The following is a 23,553-nucleotide window of genomic DNA, read 5'->3' as shown; positions in this document are numbered from 1 at the left end:
GACCCCATGGACTGCAGCACGCCAGGCCTCCCTGTCCATCACCAACTCCCAGAGTTTACTCAAACTCAAGTCCATTGAGTCGGTGATGCCATCCAACCATCTCATCCTCTGTCGTCCCCTTCTCCTCCTGCCTTCAATCTCTCCCAGCATCAGGGTCTTTTCCAGAGTCAGCTCTTCGCATCAGGTGGCCAAATTATTGGAGTTTCAGCTTCAGCATCCATCCTCCCAATGAATACATAGGGCCTTTAAAATTGTCCCTAACAGTGACACCATTCATTTGCAAGGCAGAAGCAGATAAGCTGAGTTGGGAGATTCTGTCGCTAGCCCATTCAGCCTCCAGAACGAAGGGCAACTCTCTCAGCCCAAGGATGCTGTCGTCCCCGCCCCCACCCCATCTCCCTCCCATCTGTGTTAAAAACTTTGTCCGCCTTCCTTCCCCCGCAGATCACCATCATCTTCAAAGCGCACCGGGAGTGTACGGATCAGAAAGTGTACCAAGCTGTGACCGATGACCTGCCGGCCGCCTTCGTGGACGGCAGCACCAGCGGCGGGGACGGCGACCCCAAGAGCCTGCGGATCGTGGAGCGGGAGAGCGGCCGCTCGGTGGAGATGCACGCGCGCTACATGGGGACCACTGTGTTCGTGCGGCAGCTGGGCCGCTACCTGACGCTGGCCATCCGCATGCCCGAAGCGCTGGCCATGGCCTACGAGGAGAGCCAGGACCTGCAGCTGTGTGTGACCGGCTGCCCCCTGGGCGAGCGCATCGACGACGGGCAGGGCCAGGTGTCCGCCATCCTGGGGCCCGGCCTGGCCCGCAGCCCCGCGGCCCCGGCCTGGCCCGGCTACACGCTGGAGACGGCCAGCGCGCGGTGCCACGAGCGGATGCCCGTGAAGGACATCTACTTCCAGTCCTGCGTCTTTGACCTGCTCACCACCGGCGACGCCAACTTCACGGCCGCCGCGCACAGCGCCCTGGAGGACGTGGAGGCGCTGCACCCCAGGAAGGAGCGCTGGCATATTTTCCCGAGCAGCGGCCGCGGGGCCCCCGGTGGACGCCCCCTCTGGTCTGTCAGTCTGGGACTCACATGCTTGATCCTTGTGTTTTTGTAGGGGATTGTCTTTTTTTTTTTTTTTTCCTGTTCCGTTTCTCCTCCTGTCTATAACAAAATTTTTAAAAAATATATATTGTCATAATATATTGAGTAAAAAGTATATATGTATATACCATGTATATGACAGGATGCAGGATGCGTGTGTCCCGGGATGCCCACCTGATTTGTACATATCGCGTTTGGCTGTTTTCCACGTGATGTTGGATGTAGTGTTCTTGGACCGTTACCGATTTGGGTTTTTTGTTTTTTTGTTTTTGCAGTTTTGTGAAATGTTTTATAACGTCCCTGCCCGGGGACCTGTTAGAAAGCACTTTATTTTTTATATATTAAATATTTATGTGTGTACCTGGTCAGTACGTATATAGTACACGCGCACAGACACCGTGTGCGGCGCGCCTTTGGAAGAGGACCGGCGACCTCGTTTGCAGCTCTTGCTGGCGGTGCCCTCCCGGCCTTGGCCATCGCCACGCGCCCAGCTTCACCTGCTGCCCTCCTGGGGCGGCTGCCTCGTTCCTTGGAACTAGGTCCTTGCCCGCTTCTGCTGCCCGCACTCCACGTGGAAGGACTGTGAACCGCCCCGCCCCACCCCCGACAGGTGCTCTTGGCTGTTAAACACTGATTCTAGGAAGCACTGTCCCTCCTGGACATCTGCCACTCGTTTTCAGCGGGTGGGGAGAACGTTAGCATGGTTGTTAGTAACTAGGATTGTTAGGTCTGAGCGCTTAGAGCGTGGTAGGTTGAACCGTATGAAACTGCTGTTTTCCTAGGTCAGGAGGGGCTGGAGATGGCAACGGGTAAGGAGATAGCAGGCATCTTGCTAGAGCCCGCTCGGACATTCGTCATCCCTCATTCCCTGCTCAAACTGTCGCTTTTCGCGCCTTTAACTCCATTCTACATTGAACAAAGAAAGGGCAAACACCTCAGTGGAGCGATCGTGCCTTGCTCTTCCCTCTGTGATGTGTACAAGACCGCGTTCTCAGCCGCCGCCTCTGGCTGTCTGGGCTTGTTCTTACCCGTGTCTACACCCAGTAAGCCCTCCCCAGGCTCAGCGTAAGAGCGGGGAGCCCAGGCACTCCGGTGTATAGATTCCTTCATGTGGAGACCCAGACCCCATCACACAAAGGTTTCCTCTTCCTTGCCCCCACACCGTGGTCTTCCTCAGCCTCCGACTTTGCGTGCGTGTGTGTGATGGGATGGACTGGGGTGCTGACCACAGACATGCTTCCTTGGCCTGACCTTGTAGGCAGCTTGACTGGGTGCTGGGTCCTCAGACATTCTCATTGACCAGAGCTGCTCCCCACGTGGCCTCTCGATTTAATCACTTTCCCTCTTAATAGGCGTAGGTGACTATTGGTTGCTCATTTAACTTTATAGTGATTTCACCGAGCTACACGAGCAACGCCTTCCCTCTTCCATCCCTTCACTGTTGGCACCTCTTAAAACCACCAACACCCAAAGGCAAGAGCAGTGTGTGAGAACAGGAACTCCAGGATAGGTAGGTTTCTATTGTTATACCTAAAATGTAAATATCTGGTTCCAAGAATTAGTGGTAGAGTTTGTACTTGAATCATTTGCGTAAATGGAAACAGACGGTGAACTTGAAAGGCCACAGAGATTCGGGTCAAGGTTGTCCGTAGTTTTAGTTGGCAGGGTTAATTTCTTCCTTTTGATGAGTGGCACTGCCAGATTTGGTAGCAAAGAGGATGTCCCTTCGTGAAAGTTCTGTTTCTTTGTGAATTGATCTGTCGGTCACAGCATGGAGCTGTCGATTCACCAGAAGTGGCAAAGCTTCTCTTGAGCCCGTCTTCCGATGTACGAGAGAATGATCTTGGCCAGTCCGGGAAAATCCCGAAGGCGTCCTGCCTCTTACTGGGCAAAGATGCAGCACCAGAGAGCTGAATCCCAAACCTGTTATCCTTGTATCAAAGCCGGACGGGGGCCTGCCTTCCATCAGCTCTGAACCGTGACTGCTTTTGTTCCCTTACGGAATCACGTGCCCAGGTCAGAAGCCGTAGTTAGCAAGTACTTCTGTTATGTAACTGAGTAGAATGCAGGAGAAAAAATAATTAGGGTACCTCTAACCACTATTTTTGTGCAAATAGTCTAAAGGTGGAAAACGGTAGAAGTTTTCTACGATGTCTGGGTTTAGTGTGTACATGATGTAACATACCTGTGTCCTTTTCAGCGAAAGTAAAACAACCACCTCTCCTCATAGCTGGGAAAAGGAAACCGGGTGGTTTTGCCGTATCCTTTACCTGGAAAAGTTGCATCACAACTCTTAGTTCCAGTGGATTTGGCTGTTTTCCCTTTGCAGTCCGTGTCTCTCTGTGACTCTGAAGTCTTCCCCACGGATAACTGTTTCAGAAATACAGGTATTTGTCTAGAGAAGGGCCTGGCTTATTTTCTTCTGTTTCTTTCATAGAAAGTCTAGAGAAAAAAAAAAAAATGCTCCTTGCACATGTTGGTTTTTGAAATCCCCCCCTTAACCAGAAGCGTTTTGGGTCATACTCACGCGTTAGGTAGGATGTCTTCTGGGGGAGCTTATCCTTGTGGGAACACACTGGTTTTCACAGATGCACCACATGGCTGTCTGAAGACTCAAAACTTTTTTTTTTGTCCTTCCCTTCTCTTTGTTACGCTCGAAAACCCCCACATTGTGTCGAGTCTTTGCAAAGAAATCTTTAGATGTGGTTCATAGGTATATGAATAAGTATCTGTGTAAAACAGTGAGTGTGCAGTGTGTAAATACTTTAAATTATTATGGTAGAAAAATAAAGTTACATACCCTGCTGTGGAATGTTTGTTCTGTGACTGTGGTGACACCTGCTGGAAGAGCGGAGAAATAGCAGAAGAAAGGGCGTGAGGGGGTGTGTGTACAAAACCCTTCATGGTTACTGACCATGAGTCATTCAACCAGTCCACAAACTCACTTCTTTTCTGAACTATATCACTACTATAGTTTTTCCTTTTTTAATTTCTAAGCAATTGGAAATAAGTCAGTATCTGTGAGATTAGACCACTGGTATCATCCCAAAGGTCTTTCTTTAGGGTTAGTTTTGGTCCCCAGCAAGCACAGAACCTGCATTTGGTTCTTTGAAGGCAGCTTGGATGGCAGCAACTTTGTTAATCCTGGCGGGGAGGATATTGGGCAAGACTTTCTGGCTTTGTAAACTTTAGTAAATTCTCACTTCTTGGGTGTTCCAGAAGGAGACATCACAAGATCACAATTTGGTCTTTGTTCAAGAAACATGCCAAAGGGTAGAGAAGCTTGAGAGAGAATTAAACCCAAACTACGGAAGGCATAGAAAAGGACTGTTAGTGCCAGAAGGTAGAAAACTGAATGGGGCAAATTCTGATTGGGGAAAACATACGGAGTCATTTCTTAAAAGAGAAAGTTAATCCTTACATGTGGTGTTTGTGTGTGGTAGTTCAGAACAAATAGAAAAGGAAAATTGTGTCAACTGAACCACCCACACAAAGTAAGATGACAGTGTTATAACCGCTGAGTACCTCGAGCTTATGTCTGTACTGAACGAATGCTAAGAAATCATCTATGTCACCATGAAGTCTACGCTTAAGAGGAAAAACATTCTTCACTGTATTGACGTCCAGACCTCCAGCTTTTCAGGGATTGAAATTTGAGCAGCTGTCCAAAGCCTCAAAAAGAAGTCGTTGTTGCCTTGAAGAGCCAATGGTGACTAACAGATTCTAAGAATCCTTTTATCTCAATTTCTCTCTTTATTTCGGTAGCCACAGCGTTTAGCAGCATCCTGTTGCCTATAATCACCCGGAATAAAGCACAGGCACTGCTGTTGCTGCCGTCCTTTCTGGCCCAAGATACTTTTGCCTGAGTTTTCCCCCTGTTCCCACAGTGATCTATTTGTATGTGAACCAAGAAACATCTCCCCCCACAGAGAGTGTAATCCAGACATCCAAGAAGCAGGGAGCAGTTCCCAGTTCTTTATTTCACTTCCTAGCTCACCATATTGTTTCTGCCTCCATCCATTTTCAGCGTGTCTTTTAATTGGATGAGCCACATTCACATTTTCATTTCGAAGGTATTTTCCTTTGAATTCACTGTTCTTCTTGCCCAGAGTACCTCCAGTAAGCATGATGCTTAACACTATCAACTCAGTAATAGAACACACAGTCCCTTGGGCCCTAAATGTGATGTCTGAGCTGTGTGCTTGGGGGGGGCTGTCTCTGTGTCCCCTCTTCCTTGCGAGGGTTGTGTGGGTTTATAAAGACTCTGGGCATCCAGACTCCAGGAGGATACACTGACAGATTACAGAGGTGGAGCATGTGCCGCTGGCCTCGTTAAAATGATGTTCAAGCCACTTGAATAAACCAGCCTTGTCAACTAAAATGTGTTAAAGTAGGTCCATCAAACATCACCCAGGGCTTCCCTGGCGGCTCAGTAGTAAGGAATCTGCCTGCCACTGCAGGAGACGTGGGTTCGATCCCTGGTCCAGGAAGATCCCACATGCCACATAGCAACTAAGATGGTGCACCAGAACGGTCTAGCCTTGTTTTCTAGACCCCGGGAACCGCAGCTCAACCCCAGGCAGCCAGCACTGCAACTGCTGAAGCCCTCACATCCCAGAGCCTGTGCTCCGCGGCAAGAGAAGCCACTGTGATGGGAAGCCCAAGCACCCCACCTAGAAACTAACCCCACTCTCTGCAACTAGGGAAAGCCTGGATGGCAGGGAAGACCCAGCACAGCCAAAAATAGCAAATAAAATTATATTTAAAAAAAAAAAAAAACTCCAGCCAGAAGAAAACAACCAGGCAATGTTTTATAGGTGAAGGTTCTTGATAGGTGACAGTTCTAGGACCATTTTTATTTTAATAATGAAAACACCAACTTCAAAAGAAGAGGGGGGAAAAAAGAGGAAACATTCTGCTACCAGATTGGATATACTTTGTCAACAAAGGTCCGTCTAGTCAAGGCTATGGTTTTTCCAGTGGTCATGTATGGATGTGAGAGTTGGACTGTGAAGAAAGCTGAGTGCTGAAGAATTGATGCTTATGAACTATGGTGTTGGAGAAGACTCTTGAGAATCCCTTGGACTGCAAGGAGATCCAACCAGTCCATCCTAAAGGAAATCAGTCCTGGGTGGTCATTGGAAGGAGTGATGCTGAAGCTGAAACTCCAATACATTGGCCACTTGATGCAAAGAGCTGACTCATTTGAAAAGACCCTGATGCTGGGAAAGATTGAAGGCAGGGAGGGAAGGGGACGACAGAGGATGAGATGGTTGGATGGCATCACCAACTCAATGGACATGAGTTTGAGTAAACTCCAGGAGTTGGTGATAGACAGGGAGGCCCGGCGTGCTGCGGTTCATGGGGTCGCAAAGAGTCGGACATGACTGAGCAACTGAACTGAACTTAAAGAAGTAAAGTGAAATTGCTCAGTCATGTCCAACTCTGCGACCCCATGGACTGTAGCCTACCGGGATCCTCCATCTATGGGATTTTCCAGACAAGAATAATGGAGTGGGTTGCCATTTCCTTCTCCAGGGGATCTTCCCAACCCAGAGATCAAACCCGAGTCTCCTGCATTGTAGGCAGACACTTTACCGTCTGAGCCACCGGGGAAGTGGTGACCAAACCACATACAAATTAACCAAGTATGAATTGCACCTACCTTAAATGACATTTTAAAAACCCGGATTCTCTCAATCAATAAGGTAGCCCTGCCAAGGGAAAGGATGCTACTGGATGGCATAAAGGGCTTCCAGAGGCTTCTAACAGGAAGCAGTAAGACAGAAGTCACTGACGGGGAGGATGAGGGGGACAGCCAATTCATTTTCCCGCAAGACCCTCTTTGGAGTTGCCAAGTAGCAGCTTTGCCATTAACGCTTGTTGGCCCTCAGTGCAGAGATGTTCGTGGAGAGCTATCGATCGGCTCGCTCTCAGGGAAAGATTCAGAGCGAGTCATCACGTGAATGTTCATCTTCCTTCTTGGGAGGAAGGGAATCGTGAAATAACCTGGGGCAGCACAAAATATAAGATCCTCGGGGTCCTGTCAAGATGGACATTTGGGTGATATTTAGAGGCTGGGTAAGACGTGAAAGTTTTACCTGCGGGCCTGGACGGGAGGGTGGTCACAGAACTGGTGGAGCTCACAAACCAGAAGGACGAACATGGAGGGCATACTGACCGCATTTGTGGCCAAGAGCCACTCCTAAGGGTTCATTCGTGTGTCGGTGTGGGTTTTATATCCTCTTCCTTAGAGGAGGCAGCATAGCCCGCTGGTCAAGATTACGGATGGTGGAATCACCCCGTTCCGAGTACAAATCCACACACTGTACTAGGCGTTCAGCCTCAGACATGCCAACCCACAGCCTCATCTTTAAAATGAAGATCCCAATAGAAATTCACATCTCAAACATTCACTGTGAGAGGTAAATATGTTACCACATCTAAAGTTCTCAGCACAGCGCCTAGTACAGACCCACCCTCAACGTACATTACACAAAAATGTACCTGAGATGAAGAATTGTGTGTTTACTATTCTTGTTGTTTAGTTGCTAAGTCATGTGTGACTGTCTTGTGACTCCATGGACTGTAGCCCACCAGCCTTCTCCAGGGGATCTTCCCGACACAGGGATCGAGCCCACATCTCCTGCTTGGCAGGTGGATTCTTTACAGCTGAGCCACCTAGGAATCCCATGTTTACTTTTAGGAACTCACAAACTCTTGAGCTGTTTCTAGAAGTAAATTTTTATATAGACGCCTGGGAACACTCCACAATTTAGGGAATTTAGGGCCGGGTCAAAGTTCTACCAATCCCTGAGAATAGACACATCCATGAGGGCAATGAACTCTCTAGGAGAATCAGTTCAGTTCAGTTCGGTCGCTCAGTCGTGTCCAACTCTGTGACCCCATGGACTGCAGCATGCCAGGCTTCCCTGTCCATCACCAACTCCCAGAGCTTGCTCAAACTCATGTCCATTGAGTTGATGATGCCATCCAACTATCTCATCCTCTGTCATCCCCTTCTCCTCCTGCCTTCAATCTTTCCCAGCATCAGGGGCTTTTCCAATGAGAGTTTTTCACATCAGGTGGCCAATGTATTGGAGTTTCAGCTTCAACATCAGTCCTTCCAAGGAACACCCAGGACTGATCTCCTTTAGGATGGACTGGTTGGATCTCCTTGCAGTCCAAGGGACTCTCGAGAGTCTTCTCCAACACCACAGTTCAAAAGCATCAATTCTTTAGTGCTCTGCTTTCTTTATGGTCCAACTCTCACATTCATACATGCCCGCTGGACAAACCATAGCTTTGACTAGACAGACCTTTATTGGCAAAGTAATGTCTCTGTTTTTTAATATGCTGTCTAGGTTGGTCATAGCTTTCCTTCCAAGGAGCAAGCGTCTTTTAATTTCATGGTTGCAGTCACCATCTGCAGTGATTTTGGAGCCCAGGAAAATAAAGTCTCTCCCTCGGGGAATGGGTGAGCCCAAAAGCAAAAGCCTTGCATACCGGTTGCCTCCTGCCTGCCTCCTCACTGCACCCCCCGCCCCCCACCCAGATCTCAGTGCCAGTTCTTGAAGGACTCTACTGAGAGAGTAGTTCTGACTTGTAAGCGACCATTTGCCCTAGACAGAAGCTCACGGCTTAAGAGTGACCTGGAGACAGGAAGAACTCTGCCACCAGTAAAATAACTGCTGGAGATTTCTGGTCATGTATGTATATGTATATATATATATATATATATATATATATATGTACCTTAGCAAGTAGGAGTCCCAACAGAGAGAGCATCCACCTTTGGAGAAGGACATTCTGAAGTGTCGTCCTAGATCCAGTTGCATGTAGAAGGCTGGGCAGCAGGACCTTCAGTAACTTAGATCTAACTCATGCATCTCTTCTAGCTGTGCAGACCAGGCCGGCTTGTTGACAACACACGGCTATCTTCTCAGAATCGCTCATAGTGGAACATGGAGAGAGCGAAGAGGGGAGGCCACGGTGGCGGGGGGCGAATTGAGCCAGTCTTTCTGGTGTGAGGATTTTTTTCACACGTTGAGAAGTAAGAGGAGAGGAATTGTGAGAAAGTGCACACAGACATTCAATAAAAAGACAACACAGGGGAAAAAAAAATTAATGAGAAAGGTGTGGGAAACAACTGCAAAAGCAACAGAAATAGGAAAGAGAAATGGAACATGTGACAAAAGAGGCAAAGGGTGAGGCGGGGGTGATTGAGACCTGTAGACAGCAAATAAAACAGACTAGAGAGACCCAGGTGCTTGAGGAATTTTTGAAGAAAAGCAGTGGCATGGAGGAATCGGATATCCCCGCGCAGTTAGAGTTCTCCAGAGAAGCAGAGCCAGTAGAACAGACACGTGAAGAGCTTTGTTACAGGAACTGGCTTATGTGATTATGGAGGCTGAGAAGTCTCACCATCTGCTGTGCACAAGCTGGAGAACCAGGAAAGCCTGACTGTAATTCAGCCTGAGTCCAAAGGCTTGACAGGGACCGCTGGTGTAAGTCCCAGAGAAGTCCCAAAGTCTGGAGGCCTGAGAACCAAGAACTCCAGCATTCAAGGGCCGGAGAAGTTGGACATCCCAGCTCAAGAAGAGAGAATCTACCTACCTCCACCATTTTGTTCCCTTCAGGCCCCCAGTTGCCTGCCCATACTGCTAAAGATGATCCCTTGACTCAGGCTCCTGAATCAAATGCTAATCTCTTCCAGATACACACTCACAGACGCACCTAGAAATCATGTCTGGGCATGCCTTAGCCCAATCAAACTGGCATATAGAATTAACCTTCACATCCTTCTGTTATGTATTTGCTTATACATTTTGCTATACATCCCTCGGGCATCGGAGGGACTGAGATGGAATCAAGAATCTGATTTCATCAACAAAACCTAATTCAAACTACCAAGCACAAAAGCAGAAAGGAGGGCCTTGTTTTAAGTTATAGTGCATCTTATACACTGTAAAGCAAGTTGAGCACCAAAGAATTGATGATCTTGAACTGTGGTGTTGGAGAAGACTCTTGAGAGTCCCTTGGACTGCAAGGAGATCCAACCAGTCCATCCTAAAGGAGATCAGTCCTGGGTGTTCATTGGAAGGACTGATGCTGAAGCTGAAACTCCAATACTTTGGCCACCTGATGCGAAGAGCTGACTCATTTGAAAAGACCCCGATGCTGGGAAAGATTGAGGGCAGGAGAAGAAGGGGATGACAGAGGATGAGATGGTTGGATGGCATCACCGACTCAATGGACATGGGTTTGAGTAAACTCCGGGAGTTGGTGATGGACAGGGAGGCCTGGTGTGCTGCAGTCCATGGGGTCACAAAGAGTCGGACACCACTGAGCGACTGAACTTGCATAAAATGAATCTGGGGCAAGAACCGCACCTGGCCCATAGAGGCTGAAAACAGAGTCTGCAAAGCTGTTGGGGTCTCATCTCTGCTTCTGTCTCTAAATGCACTTTCTTCCCTCTCACTCTGCAGGCTGAATCCTCTACTTTATAGGAACTCCTGGTGAGACAGCTGAGTTATCCGCCTGCATAGAGTTCATGTTCCTGGGGGATCTCTTTGGCCCAGCTTAGGCCAGGTAAGCAAACATAACATAGGATGGCCGCAGACACCCCCTTCACGGCAACCCAGCCTTCTGCAGTTTGGGCACTGGGGCGCTCTAGTGGTGTGGCCCGCTTTATTCTGGGCACATGACTGGCCTGTCTACAATGGTCCCCCCCTCATTCTCTACTCCCAGACCCTGCATGGTTTGTTTCTTCACTATCTTACAGTACACTGCGTTCCATGTTTATGTGTTTGTTGTGCTTCCCCTGCTAGGATGTAAACTGCACAAGGACAGAGGTTTTGTTTTTTCCTATTTACTATTTTGTCCCTAGAGAAGACCATGGCACCCAGCACGTATTAATAGAGTACCTATGGAAGGAAGGGAGGGAAGGAAGACAAGCTGAAATTAAACTTAGTGATCCCTCAAGAGAAGAGCTAGGACTGGAATTAGAAGAGACAAAGAATGGGCGAGTTGAGAACAAACTGTGAGACAAGGTTATTATAATCAGCAAGACCTCGAGACAGTGGTAACCGCTTCCTGACACATCTGTTAGGAATACTGAGATGAGGCTGTGTGGAAGGGGAGGAGCTGATTCCAGAACTGGACTAATCCTGCGTCCCACAGAGGTCTAATAGCTGTTGATCATTTGTTATGACCCCACACAAGGCAGGCACCTTGCAAACCCTATGAGCTGTTAGACTGTGGTCACAAGCCATGAGAGGTGGAGCTTATTAGCAGCCTGGGACCAGAAAACCCATGCTTGCAGTGAGAGAGCCCAGTGATCTTACACTGTTACTGTATGGTTTGTGCGTGTGTGCTAAGTCGCTTCAGTCATGACCCTGTGGACTGTACCCCGCCAGGCTTCTCTGTCCATGGGATTCTCCAGGCAAGAATACTGGAGTGGGTTGCCATGCCGTCTCCCAGGGGTTCTTCCCGACCCAGGGATCGAACCTGCGTCTCTTACATCTCCTGCATTGGCAGGCGGGTTCTTTACCACTAGCGCCACCTGAGAAGCCCTCTGCATGTAAACTGTATGGTTTACCTTCAGTTATAGTACCTGCTTGAAGGGAACTGCTAACAACATCGGGTTAAATAGTCTGTTAAACAAATGTTCTTTTATGAATAGTGAAGGTGGCTCAGACGGTAAAGAATCCAGCTGCAACATAGGAGACAAGGGTTCCATCCTGGGTCCGGAAGATCCCCTGGAGAAGGGGATGGCAATGCACTCCAGGATTGTTGCCTGGAGAATTCCACGGACAGAGGAACCTGGTGGGCTACAGTCCATGGGGTTGCAAAGAGTCAGACACAACTGAGTAACTAACACTGTCATTTATGAATAGTAAATACTACAAATTATTTGTCTTCCTGCAATGCAGGAGACCTGGGTTCGATCCCTGTGTCAGGAAGATCCCCTGGAGAAGGGGATGGCTACCCTCTCCAGTATTCTTGCCTGGAGAATTCCATGGACAGAGGAACCTAGTGGGCTACAGTCAAGGGGGTCGCAGAGTCTGACACAACTGAGCAACTAAATAACAAACTACTACAAATTACTATTTTGATTGTTTGCTAATGATGAGGCACCTAAAATATTTGATAATATTGTCATAAGAAGGTAAATAGTACATATATAATCTTATTTATCAAACATTTTACTTAATTATTACAAAAATGAAGTGTATCTTCCTTATTTGAATCAATGGGATCAAAAATTAAAGAATGCTGAGTCTGTTTTATGTGTAAATACCTATATAAACACATATGTATGTGTATAACATTGATAAAACCTTGTATAAGTTTCAGCATTACTAATCACCTGACGAAAAAGTGCCAAAACTTGTCATCTCATCAGAACCACATTCCTTGGCAGTCCTAGGGTAGGATTATGAATTCTATTTGTAAAATAACTCACTGTCATTGAAGAGAAATCTTAATGAGTAGGCAAATTGGACTGAATGCAGTATGAAAAGGAAGAGCTATTCATTTAACAAATGTATACTGAGTATCTACTAAATGCAAAATGCTGTTGAAGTATTAGGTTGGTGCAAAAATAATTGTGGTTTTGCATTGTTGAAATTTGCCGTTTGATGTTGGAATACATTCTTAAAGAAATGTGAAAAAAAAAAGAAATGTGGTTATTTCATATATCATTTTAATGCACATTTCTTGCTTTATGTTTTTTGCTAGTGAGTTATGACTTGCTATTTATATTTATTTTAAACTATAGAAATTATGTTAGACCAAAAGCAAATTCGAGTGATTTTTTTTATTCGAGTTCAAAATGAGCTGTAAAGTTGCAGAGACAACTTGAAACATCATCAACACATCTGGCCTAGGAGCTGCTAGCAAATGTAGTGTAGTGGTGATTGAAGAAGTGGGGATTCATGGTACTCTGCTACAATTCAAGAAGTTTTGTGAAGGAGACAAAAGCCCTGAAAATGAGGAGCATAACTGCCAACCAGCAGAAGTTGACAACAACCAATTGAGAGCCATCACTGAAGCGGACCCTCTTAAAACTACATGATAAAGTTGCCAAAGAATTCAATGTCATCCATTTTATGGTCATTCTGCATTTGAAGCAAATTGGAAAGGTGAAAAAAGCTCAGTTAGTGGGTGCCTCATGAGCTGACCAAAAAAGAAAAAAAAACCAAAGTGATCATTTTGAAGTGTCTTCTCTTATTCTATTGCAACAAGGAACCATTTCTTGATTGGATTGTGATGTGCAACAAAAAGTGGATTTTATATGACAACCAGCGATGTCATCATATATGGCATCAGCTCAATGCTTGGGCCAAGAAGAAGCTCCAATGCACTTCCCAAAGCCAAACTTACACCAAAGAAAGGTCATTGTTACTGTTAGGTGGTCTGCTACCAGTCTGATCCACTACAGCTTTCTGAACCCCATTAAATCTGAGAAGCATGTTCAGCAATTCAGTGAGAAGCACTGAAGACAGCAATGCCTGCAGCTGGTACTGGTCAACAGCATAGGCCCGATTCTTCTCCATGGCGATGCCTGACCACACCGCACAGCCAACGCTTCAAAAGATGAGCAAGTTGGGCTATGAAGTTTTACCTCAATTCAGTTCAGTTCAGTCACACAGTCATGTCCGACTCTTTGCAACCCCATAGACTGCAGCACGCCAGGCCTCCCTGTCCTTCACCAATTCTTGGAGCTTGCTCAAACTCATGTCCATCGACTGACTCAGTGATGCCATCCAACCATCTCATCCTCTGTCGTCCCCTTCTCCTCCTGCCTTCAATCTTTCCCAGCATCAGGGTCTTTTCCAATGAGTCAGTTCTTCGCATCAGATGGCCAGAGTATTGGAGTTTCAGCTTCAGCATCAGTCCTTCCAATGAACACCCAGGATTGATCTCACTTAGGATGGACTGGTTGGATCTCCTTGCAGTCCAAGGGACTCTCAAGAGTCTTCTCCAACACCACAGTTCAAAAGCATCATTCTTCGGTGCTCAGCTTTCTTTGTAGTCCTCATCCACCATATTTACCTGACCTCTTGCCAGCCTGGTACCACTTCCTCAAGCACCTCGAAAACTTTTTTCAGGGAAAACACTTCCACAACCAGCGGGAGGCAGAAAATGCTTTCTAAGAGTTCATCGAATCCTGAAGCACAGATTTTTTTTTTTTCATTTCTTTTTATTAGTTGGAGGCTAATTACTTTACAATATTGTAGTGGGTTTTGTCATACATTGACTTGAATTAGCCATGGATTTACAGGTATTCCCCATCCCTATCCCCCCCCCCCCACCTCCCTCTCTACCCAATCCCTCCGGGTCTTCCCAGTGCACCAGCCCCAAGCACTTGTCTCATGCATCCAACCTGGGCTGGTGATCTGTTTCACCCTAGATAATATACATGTTTCGATGCTGTTCTCTTGAAACATCCCACCCTCACCTTCTCCCACAGAGTCCAAAAGTCTGTTCTGTACTTCTGTGTCTGTTTTTCTGTTTTGCATATAGGGTTATCATTACCATCTTTCTAAATTCCATATATATGTGTTAGTATACTGTAATGGTCTTTATCTTTCTGGCTTACTTCACTCTGTATAATGGGCTCCAGTTTCATCCATCTCATTAGGACTGGTTCAAATGAATTCTTTTTAATGGCTGAGTAATATTCCATGGTGTATATGTACCACAGCTTCCTTATCCATTCATCTGCTGATGGGCATCTAGGTTGCTTCCATGTCCTGGCTATTATAAACAGTGCTGCGATGAACATTGGGGTGCACGTGTCTCTTTCAGATCTGGTTTCCTCGTTGTGTATGCCCAGAAGTGAGATTGCTAGGTCATATGGCAGTTCTATTTCCAGTTTTTTAAGAAATCTCCACACTGTTCTCCATAGCAGTGAAGCACAGATTTTTATGCTTCAGGAATAAACAAACTTATTTCTCTTTGGCAAAAATGTGCTGATTATAATGGTTCCTATTTTGATTAATAAAGATGTGTTTGAGCCTAGTTAAAATGATTTAAAATTCATGGTCCAAAATCACAATTACTTTTGTACCAACCTAATAGCTAGGCCATGGAAGCAACGCAGATGTCCATCAACAGATGAATGGATAAAGAAGTTGTGGCATATATTTATAAGGGAATATTAGTCACCATAAAGAGGAACCAATCTGAGTCAGTTCCAGAAAGGTGGATGAACCTAGAGCCTGTTATACAGAGTGAAATTAAGTCCCACGGACAGGGAAGCCTAGCGTGCTGCAGGCCATGGGAGTCACAAAGAGCTGGACACGACTGAGCCACTGAATTGAACTGCATAAAAAGAGAAAGAAATATCATATAATAACACATATATGTGGAATCTAGAGAAACGGTACTGATGAACCTATTTGCATGGCAGGGATAGAGACACAGGCATGGAGAACAGACTTCTGGACACAGAGGGGAGGGAGAGGGTGGGACGAGTTGAGAGAGTAGAACTGAAGCATATACACCACCACGTCTAAAGCAGACAGCTCCTGGGAAGGAGCCGTATACAAGGGAGCCCCGCCCAGTGCTCTGTGACAGCCTAGAGCCGAGGGATGGGGTCGGAAGTGAGAGGGAGGCTCAAGGGAGGGGACACGCGTATACTTAGCTGATCCACGGTGTTGTTTGGCAGAAGCCAGCACAGCAATTGTAAAGCAATTATCCTCCAATTAAAAAAAATTTTTAAATACTGTTGAATGCTAGAGATTCAAGTCTAAATAGTCATATTTCCTTACCTAGAGGAACTTACAGTTTAGCAAAAAGGAATATTATCGTCAACCCTCAGTGCTGAACTTTTTTTTTTTGTATGATTCCATTTATATGAAATGCCTACTAGAGACAAATGTATAGAGACAGAAAGTAGGTTAATGGTAGCCTGCGGCTGGGGAAATAAAAGATTGGTGGGTCATGGCTAAAAAATATGGGCTTTCTTTTGGGAGCAGTGAAAATACTACAAAATTGATTGTGGTGATAGTTTCACAATGCTCTGAAAAGAATAAAAATGGTTGAATTGCACACTTTAAATGGGTGAGTTGTATTACATGTGAATAAGATTGTTAACAAAAAACCTACATAACCCAATGTTTATTTTCTCACATCTTCTGTGGACCAGGAGTCTAGGCATGGCTTAATTGTGTCCTCTGCTTGAAAGTGAAAGTGAAGTCGCTCAGCCGTGTCCAACCCTTTGACTCTTTGCGATCCCATGGACCGTAGCCCTGCCAGGCTCCTCTGTCCATGGGATTTCCCAGGCAAGAATAATGGAGTGGGTTGTCGTTTCCTTCTCTGGGGGAATCTTCCCAACCCGGGGATCACACCTGTGTCTCCTGCACGGCAGGCGGGTTTTTTTTTGTTTGTTTTTTTTTTTTACCAGTGAGCCAATAAGAAAGCCATGGTACTCTGTTACAATTAAAAAAAAAAAAAAAAAAAAAACTATCCTGAGAAAAAGTGCTCTTTGATAAAACAAATTAGGAAAAAGGATAAGGGGGCAGTGATCAAAAAACTCAGTTGGGCTGGACATCCAAGATGCCCTGCTCAACTGGCTGACAGTCAGCAGTGGGAGGTGGGAGGTGGGCTGGGCCAGGGACTAAAACACCTGCACGTGGCTTTGACTTGGGCTTTTCATGCACAGCCTGGGTGCTCATTGGAAGGACTGTTGCTGAAGCTGAAACTCCAATGCTTTGGCCACCTCATGAGAAGAGTTGACTCGTTGAAAACGACCCTGATGCTGGGAGGGATTGGGGGCAGGAGGAGAAGGGGACGACAGAGGATGAGATGGCTGGATGGCATCACCCACGCGATGGACATGAGTTTGAGTAAACTCTGAGAGTTGGTGATGGACAGGGAGGCCTGGCGTGCTGCAGTCCATGGGATCGCAAAGAGTTGGATGCGACTGAGCAACTGAACTGAACTGAACTGAACTGATGGCGGCTCTAAGAGGGAACACAGAGAGCGGGGACATGATGCAAAAGCAGCTACGATAAATCAAGAACAACTGAGGGCTGCACCAGGAACTACAAGCACAGCGTCACTTCCACCGTATTTCATAAGTCAAAGCAGTCACAGGACCTACCCAAACTTAGGAACACAGAGAAATAAACTGTCTCTGGATGAGGGACATCACGACCACACTGCAGAAGATAACGTGGGATTAGAGTTATGGAAAAGGATCATCTGCCACGGAGAGAAAAGCCATTGTTTTGAGCAATGTTTCGTTTCAAATTGCTGTAACCAAGCATTAAAACTTTCAAATGCAGTAAATCATCACATCTATCTGGCAAGCAAGGTTATTCCTGCCTGCGCTTTCCTAAGGGAAAGAAGGAAATGCCACATTTGGGGAAAGAACACTGCTCTAGTACTGCACTGGTGTGGCTCTAACAGACTCGCCACACGCCCCACACCCCCATGTAGCACAGAAACAAGTGCTTAATATCCAGGGCAAGATAATAAATCCAGGCACTCTTCAGTGATAATAGATCGAAATGCTTATCTGTGAGTGTCACGTCCTTTCAGCTCTTCATCAATTCAAGCAGACGTTAATCTATTGAAATTATCTATATGAAACTGTTAAGTGTTATAGGCTGTGTAAAAGCTTATAATCCAGAAACCATGTCTTCCTGGAATTTACAACGTATGCCAAAGGGCAGGAAAATATTGTCTCTTCTTCATGATTAGTCTCAGCAGCGGTTGATGTGTCCTTTGTAATTGAGTGTTTTTCTTTTTTGGCTCTTTCCCTCCCCCCCCCCAAATGGCTACCAGAATAAATTGCACAAAATTCAGAATTCATTTTTCATAAGCTGCCTTTTAACCTACATTAATTTAGAAATGAGTTCAAGCATCTCTTGTTTACCCATCAGTGGAGATTGTTGTAAAAGTCTCAGCATGATTCTGTAGCACTGCATGTAAAAGAGAAGTATGAACAATTTTCACCAAAAAACTAACATAAATTCATTTTTTAAACTGTCAGCAACTCTTCATGTTTGAATATGGTCATTAGATAGGCTTGGGAAACTCCAAAATATTCTCCCAATGCTTAAAAATGTCTGTGCTTCTGCATGTTTTAGGCTTCTTAAAAAGACAGTTTACCTAAGTAGGAGCTCAGCAAATCCCAGATGGTAAATACACAGGTTCTGGCATGCCAGGAAGAGCAACAAAGGTATTCAGTTCAGTTCAGTCGCTCAGTCATGTCCGACTCTTCGTGAACCCATGGACCGCAGCACGCTAGGCCTCCCTGTCCATCACCAACTCCCAGAACTTACTCAAACTCATGTCCATCAAGTCAGTGATACCATCCAACCATCTCATCCCCTGTCATACCCTTCTCCTCCTGCCCCCAATCTCTCCCAGCATCAGGGTCTTTTCCAATGAGTCAGTTCTTCGCATCAGGTGGCCAAAGTATTGGAGTTGCAGCTTCAGCATCAGTCCTTCCAATGAACACCCAGGACTGATTTCCTTTAGGATGGACTGGTTGGATCTCCTTGCATTCCAAGGGACTCTCAAGAGTCTTCTCCAACACCACAGTTCAAAAGCATCAATTTTTTGGCGCTCAGCCTTCTTTATGGTCCAACTCTCACATCCATACATGACTACTGGAAAAACCATAGCCTTGACTAGATGGACCCTTGTTGGCAAAGTAATGTCTCTGCTTTTTAATATGCTGTCTAGGTTGGTCATAACTTTTCTTCCAAGAAATGAGCGTTTTTTAATTTCCTGGCTGCAGTCACCGTCTGCAGGGACACAGGTATTAGAAAGCTGCAGTTTTTCCTGACAGGAGCTTCCTCCTGTCTCACTTTCCAGTTGGGTGGAGAGGTAGATTTCCTTCACGTCACATTCTCCACGAGCAAAGATTCGGTCCTTTCCAGCTCCCGACCCCAGCGTGCGCCTTGCTGCCACGCATCAGTAAGGACAGTCCCGATGATCCCCAGCTTCTCTGAATGGTGAGGCTACAGAGCCGCAGGAGGCTGGCTCAGTGGAGAGCACTTTGACTCGCCTTGTGGACTCGTGTTGTGCGGGTGGGTCAGTGAATTCTGGGAGTGGGCTCAGGTGGCTCTGGGAAGAAGGTTTCCTTCCCTGAGCTACCTTTGACCTCAGTTTAAGCAATGTATTTATAGTTGGGACTGTGTCCTTTTAACCTGACCTTAAAGTGAATTGAACAAGCCAACTGACAATGCAGTGATCACCCACTATGAAGCCCCCCCCCCTTTTTTTTTGTTAGAGGAAAAACGATGCATTTAGATCTTTGGGAAGAACTGGATAGGGACCAAGGTGGTGGTGGACATGTGGGAAGAAATTTTCAGAATAAACAAAGATAAATGGTTCATGTTTTAGAGGAATAAATAGGTCAATGTTCCAGACACTCCATTCCATTAATCAGGTTGGCAACAGTATCAACAAACTCAATTGCTAGCAAATGATTATCTGGTTAAAATGGCATGAAGAATATGCCCAAATAGGTAAACTAAATTTTATAAGATTTAAAATACTCCTAATGCATTCTTTTCTGATGGTATCAGTAGTGTGTTGGGTAACATTTTGCCAGAAAAAAAAAATCTCAAGGATGTGCTTATTCTTTACAGATTATACACCCCCTTGTTGTCTTGTGAATTACAGTGATCCACTAAAAAAAAAAAAAAACTATATGTTCAGGGATCATTTCTACAGTTTGTTACTGAGGAAGTTTCTCTGAATGTGCAGAGCAGCAGAAACCACGAGGAGGACACGCAGCGTTCTCTCCCGAGCATGAAGCTGGCTTCTGCCGCTGCCGTTAGCCATTGATGATCATTCTTCTTTTCCTTCTGGAGAGTAAGAGGGAAACAGTGTAGCCTGAGTGGTTAAAAAAAAAAAAAAAACTAAACAGACCTCAGATATCCTAAAAAATACACTAAAAATATACTTCCTAAGATTGTATGGTTTTTCCAGTAGTCATGTATGGATGTGAGAGTTGGACCATAAAGAAAGCTGAGTGCTAAAAAATTGATGCTTTTGAACTGTGGTGTTGGAGAAGACTCTTGAGAGTCCCTTGAACTGCAAGGAGATCCAACCAGTCCATCCTAAAAGAGATCAGTCCTGGGTGTTCATTGGGAGGACTGATGCTGAAGCTGAAACTCCAATACTCTGGCCATCTGATGCGAAGAACTGACTCATTGGAAAAGACCCTGATGCTGGGAAAGATTGAAGGCAGGAGGAGAAGGGGACGACAGAGGATGAGATGGTTGGATGGTATCACTGACTCGATGGACATGAGTTTGAGTAAGTTCTGGGAGTTGGTGATGGACAGGGAGGCCTCGTATGCTGCAGTCCACGGGGTCGCAAGGAGTTGGACACGACTGAACTGAAGATCGCATTGTGTTACATTATCCATGTATTTTGTTGTACCATTCCCAGATGTTTAGGGTAGATAATAAAATCACTAAATGAAAACTGGATGCAACTTGCTCAAATCTCGGATAAGAAAGGAGTGTTCTTTTCACTCTACCCAGGGAGTATGAAAATGACCAAGAGATGCATTGACTAAGCCCCACCCTCTCGCTCCAGGGACAGGCACGTGAAGTTGCAGATGGACACAGATGAGTATCTGGGACATTCAAGCTCCAAGCCCTGGGCCTTCAATGCCTCTGTCTCCTGCACTTGAATGACTCACTGCTACAGTCTGGTTTTTCTGGTCCCCGTTCACCTGCAGCTCTTGCTTAACCAATCTATCATGTATCAGCAGATGGCTTTCCCAGCAACACTTCTGCAATCTCTTTCTCATGAGTGTGTTTGCCAGTCAGCTCTCCCTTTGACACCTTAGTCAGTGTAATACTGTTTTCTGTATAGATGAATGTCGCATTTGTCCCAAGAGCAGTTGTCTAGCAAACTCAACTATCCCGAACACAGGCCAGAATAAATAGGAAGATAAAAAGACATTGAGCCACTAAGGGAAACTTACAGAATATGTGCACAAAATCTTGCTCATTCTGCTCAGAGAAGAATCTCTAACCATCAGTCAGGGCTTAGTTACTTCCATTTTACATACAACTCAGACTTGCCATTCAATCACAAGAAAAGCGGCAAATATGCAGAGCGGAGAAAGATGGCTGGTGAAACAGGTACACTGGCAATAACCAGAAAAAAAAAACCTGACAACTGCTTTGGATGCAAAAGTGAGAACTTCAAAATTGTACAACAGAATGAAGGAGCCATCACTGTGCATCAGAGTGTGAGAGACCCACAGCATCCCCTGAGGCAGCACTGATGTGCTTCCCAGTGGAACGGAGTCATCCAGAAAAGGTTAAACTACTATTTTGAATTCCAGATAAGAAGGCAGAAAGTGCATTGCCCAGCACATAGAGTTTTCCAATGAAAATGGCTTAAGTAAAGGATTTCATTCATTCCTTTATGAAATAGACATCGACTGCTTACCATGTGCCAAGGAGGCTTCATCCCTTGCCTTTTCTTTTTTTTTTTTAATTTAGATAACTGCAGCCTGGAAGATAAGCAATCTGCTCAATCCTAATGACCTTCTCAAAGTTACTCCTAGACTAAGCCAGGCCACACAGATAGCGCGTCACCACCCCAGTGCCCTTCCTTCCACAGGTTTGCTGCAGCCCCAGACGGCTCTCAGGGGACAGTGTGATGTGTCTGAAACCTGTGGCTTCATTAGCCACGAGACACTTAGTGGGAACAACAGATATTCATACCTGGGACGCATTGTCTCTGTTCTTCATATAAAGAATAAGGCCATCTCTTGTTAACTTCTGGGCTCTTGTGAGTCATAGAACTGACTGCCTTTGCCTTGGTACCAGAAGGCTCAAGCTAAGACTGTGATCCACTTCTCATCATTGAAGGGACTTGAAGGGTGTTCTTTTGCACGCTGTGTTCTGATTCCATACCTTTTGTTTTCCACTTGCCTCATCCATCTCACTTATTTTGAATATATATCTTCTTGCTCTATAAGTGAAAGTGAAAGTCGCTCAGTCGTGTCCGACTCTTTGTGACCCCATAGACTGTACAGTCCATGGAATTCTCCAGGCCAGGATACTGGAGTGGGTAGCCTTTCCCTTCTCCAGGGGATCTTCCCAATCCAGGGACTGAACCCAGGTCTCCTGCATTGCAGGTGGATTCTTACTAACTGAGCCTATAGTTTATTTTATTTTTTTTTAAACTTGTACAGAAGTCACTGTGTGCTGGATGCTATTCTAAGCCCTTTACAATATTAATTCATTTCTATCTCATAATTATGCCTGCACTATCCATTTAAAGATCATTAAAAGCTGGCACTGAGAGATTCCCTATCATATGTATCTCTTAATCTACAGAAAGTCTTTTTGGAAAATAAGAAAATATATTGCAATCCTTAAACAATTAGCCAGTAAACTTGACTGGAACATTTACTTAAATGCTCATCTTTATTTCCCAGCAGGGTCAGATATACCAGACATAGAAATGTATATACTTATATTCAAGTGATTTGAAAGTGTTTCTAAGATTCTTGATGTTCTTAAGACACATCATGATCTAACCGGGCCACTGGCAGCTAATAGATCATTAACAAAGAGTGATGAAAATGTAGTGTGCACAATGCAACTAAGAATGAAAGTGGAAATACAGACAGCGAGCAGAACTCCAGGGTGAATATAGAATGTGAATCTGCATGGGTTAGAGGGAAATTAAATGTGTGATGATTTTGCACAAGCAGCCAATTAAGGAGCGTGTGATTAAGTACAATGAAGAATATAAGATAAATGAACTTTATTGGAAAATTGATCCACTGCCGCCAGTCCCAGTGCATTATCTGTTAAAACACTTGTCTATAGTGGCATATAACCCTAGAGGTTTTCTGGCACAATGACTGTTCTTATAAAATCAATCACAGTTTTACAGAGCTATGCCAAAGAATATTATTCATTACATAAACGGCTGAAATTTTTTTTCTAAGGGCAGATAAATGACCAATGTGACAGATTGATATTTGTTCATGTTTATATATCTCCTTCCCTTTATTGCTATGAAGACTTTAAAACCAAAAAAGGTCAATGTTGTGTGCTTTATTGGAGAGAAGGCAGAATAATTTTGAAGAAAAATATGTTAAAACAGCCTGATCGCTAGGTATCTATAACCAGTGATCATGTATGGATGTGAGAGTTGGACTGTGAAGAAAGCTGAGTGCCGAAAAATTGATGCTTTTGAACTATGGTATTGGAGAAGATTTTTGAGAGTTCTTGGACTGCAAGGAGATCCAACAAGTCCATCCTAGAGGAGATCAGTCCTGGGTGTTCATTGGAAGGACTGATGCTGAAGCTGAAACTCCAGTACTTTGGCCACCTCATTCGAAGAGTTGATTCATTGGAAAAGACCCTGATTCTGGGAGGGATTGGGGGCAGGAGGAGAAGGGGACAACAGAGGATGAGATGGTTGGATGGCATCACCGACTCGA

The 23,553-nt window shown here is 45.3% G+C and overlaps 1 protein-coding gene and 1 non-coding gene across 3 annotated transcripts in view; both read left to right on the top strand.

Annotated features, from left to right (window-relative positions):
* RGMB (repulsive guidance molecule BMP co-receptor b) overlaps nucleotides 1–3,909 on the top strand; it is a 28,912-nt gene extending 25,003 nt beyond the window's left edge. For both annotated transcript variants that reach the window (XM_043464582.1, XM_043464581.1), the window contains one exon: nucleotides 445–3,909. In XM_043464582.1, coding sequence (XP_043320517.1) covers nucleotides 445–1,110 — 666 coding nt within the window. In that variant the 3' untranslated portion in view covers nucleotides 1,111–3,909. The remainder of the gene's footprint in view (nucleotides 1–444) is intronic.
* A 15,854-nt stretch (nucleotides 3,910–19,763) lies between these two features.
* Nucleotides 19,764–19,970, top strand: LOC122441176. Its single transcript, XR_006269298.1, has one exon. It is a non-coding gene; the product is annotated as a small nucleolar RNA U3 (small nucleolar RNA).
* The last annotated feature ends 3,583 nt before the right edge of the window (nucleotides 19,971–23,553 follow it).

The sequence above is a fragment of the Cervus canadensis genome, chromosome 4 (genome assembly GCF_019320065.1).
Source record: "Cervus canadensis isolate Bull #8, Minnesota chromosome 4, ASM1932006v1, whole genome shotgun sequence".
Classification (NCBI taxonomy): domain Eukaryota; kingdom Metazoa; phylum Chordata; class Mammalia; order Artiodactyla; family Cervidae; genus Cervus; species Cervus canadensis.
Note: the sequence above shows the minus strand (reverse complement) of the source record. Positions and strands in the feature narration are given on the sequence as shown.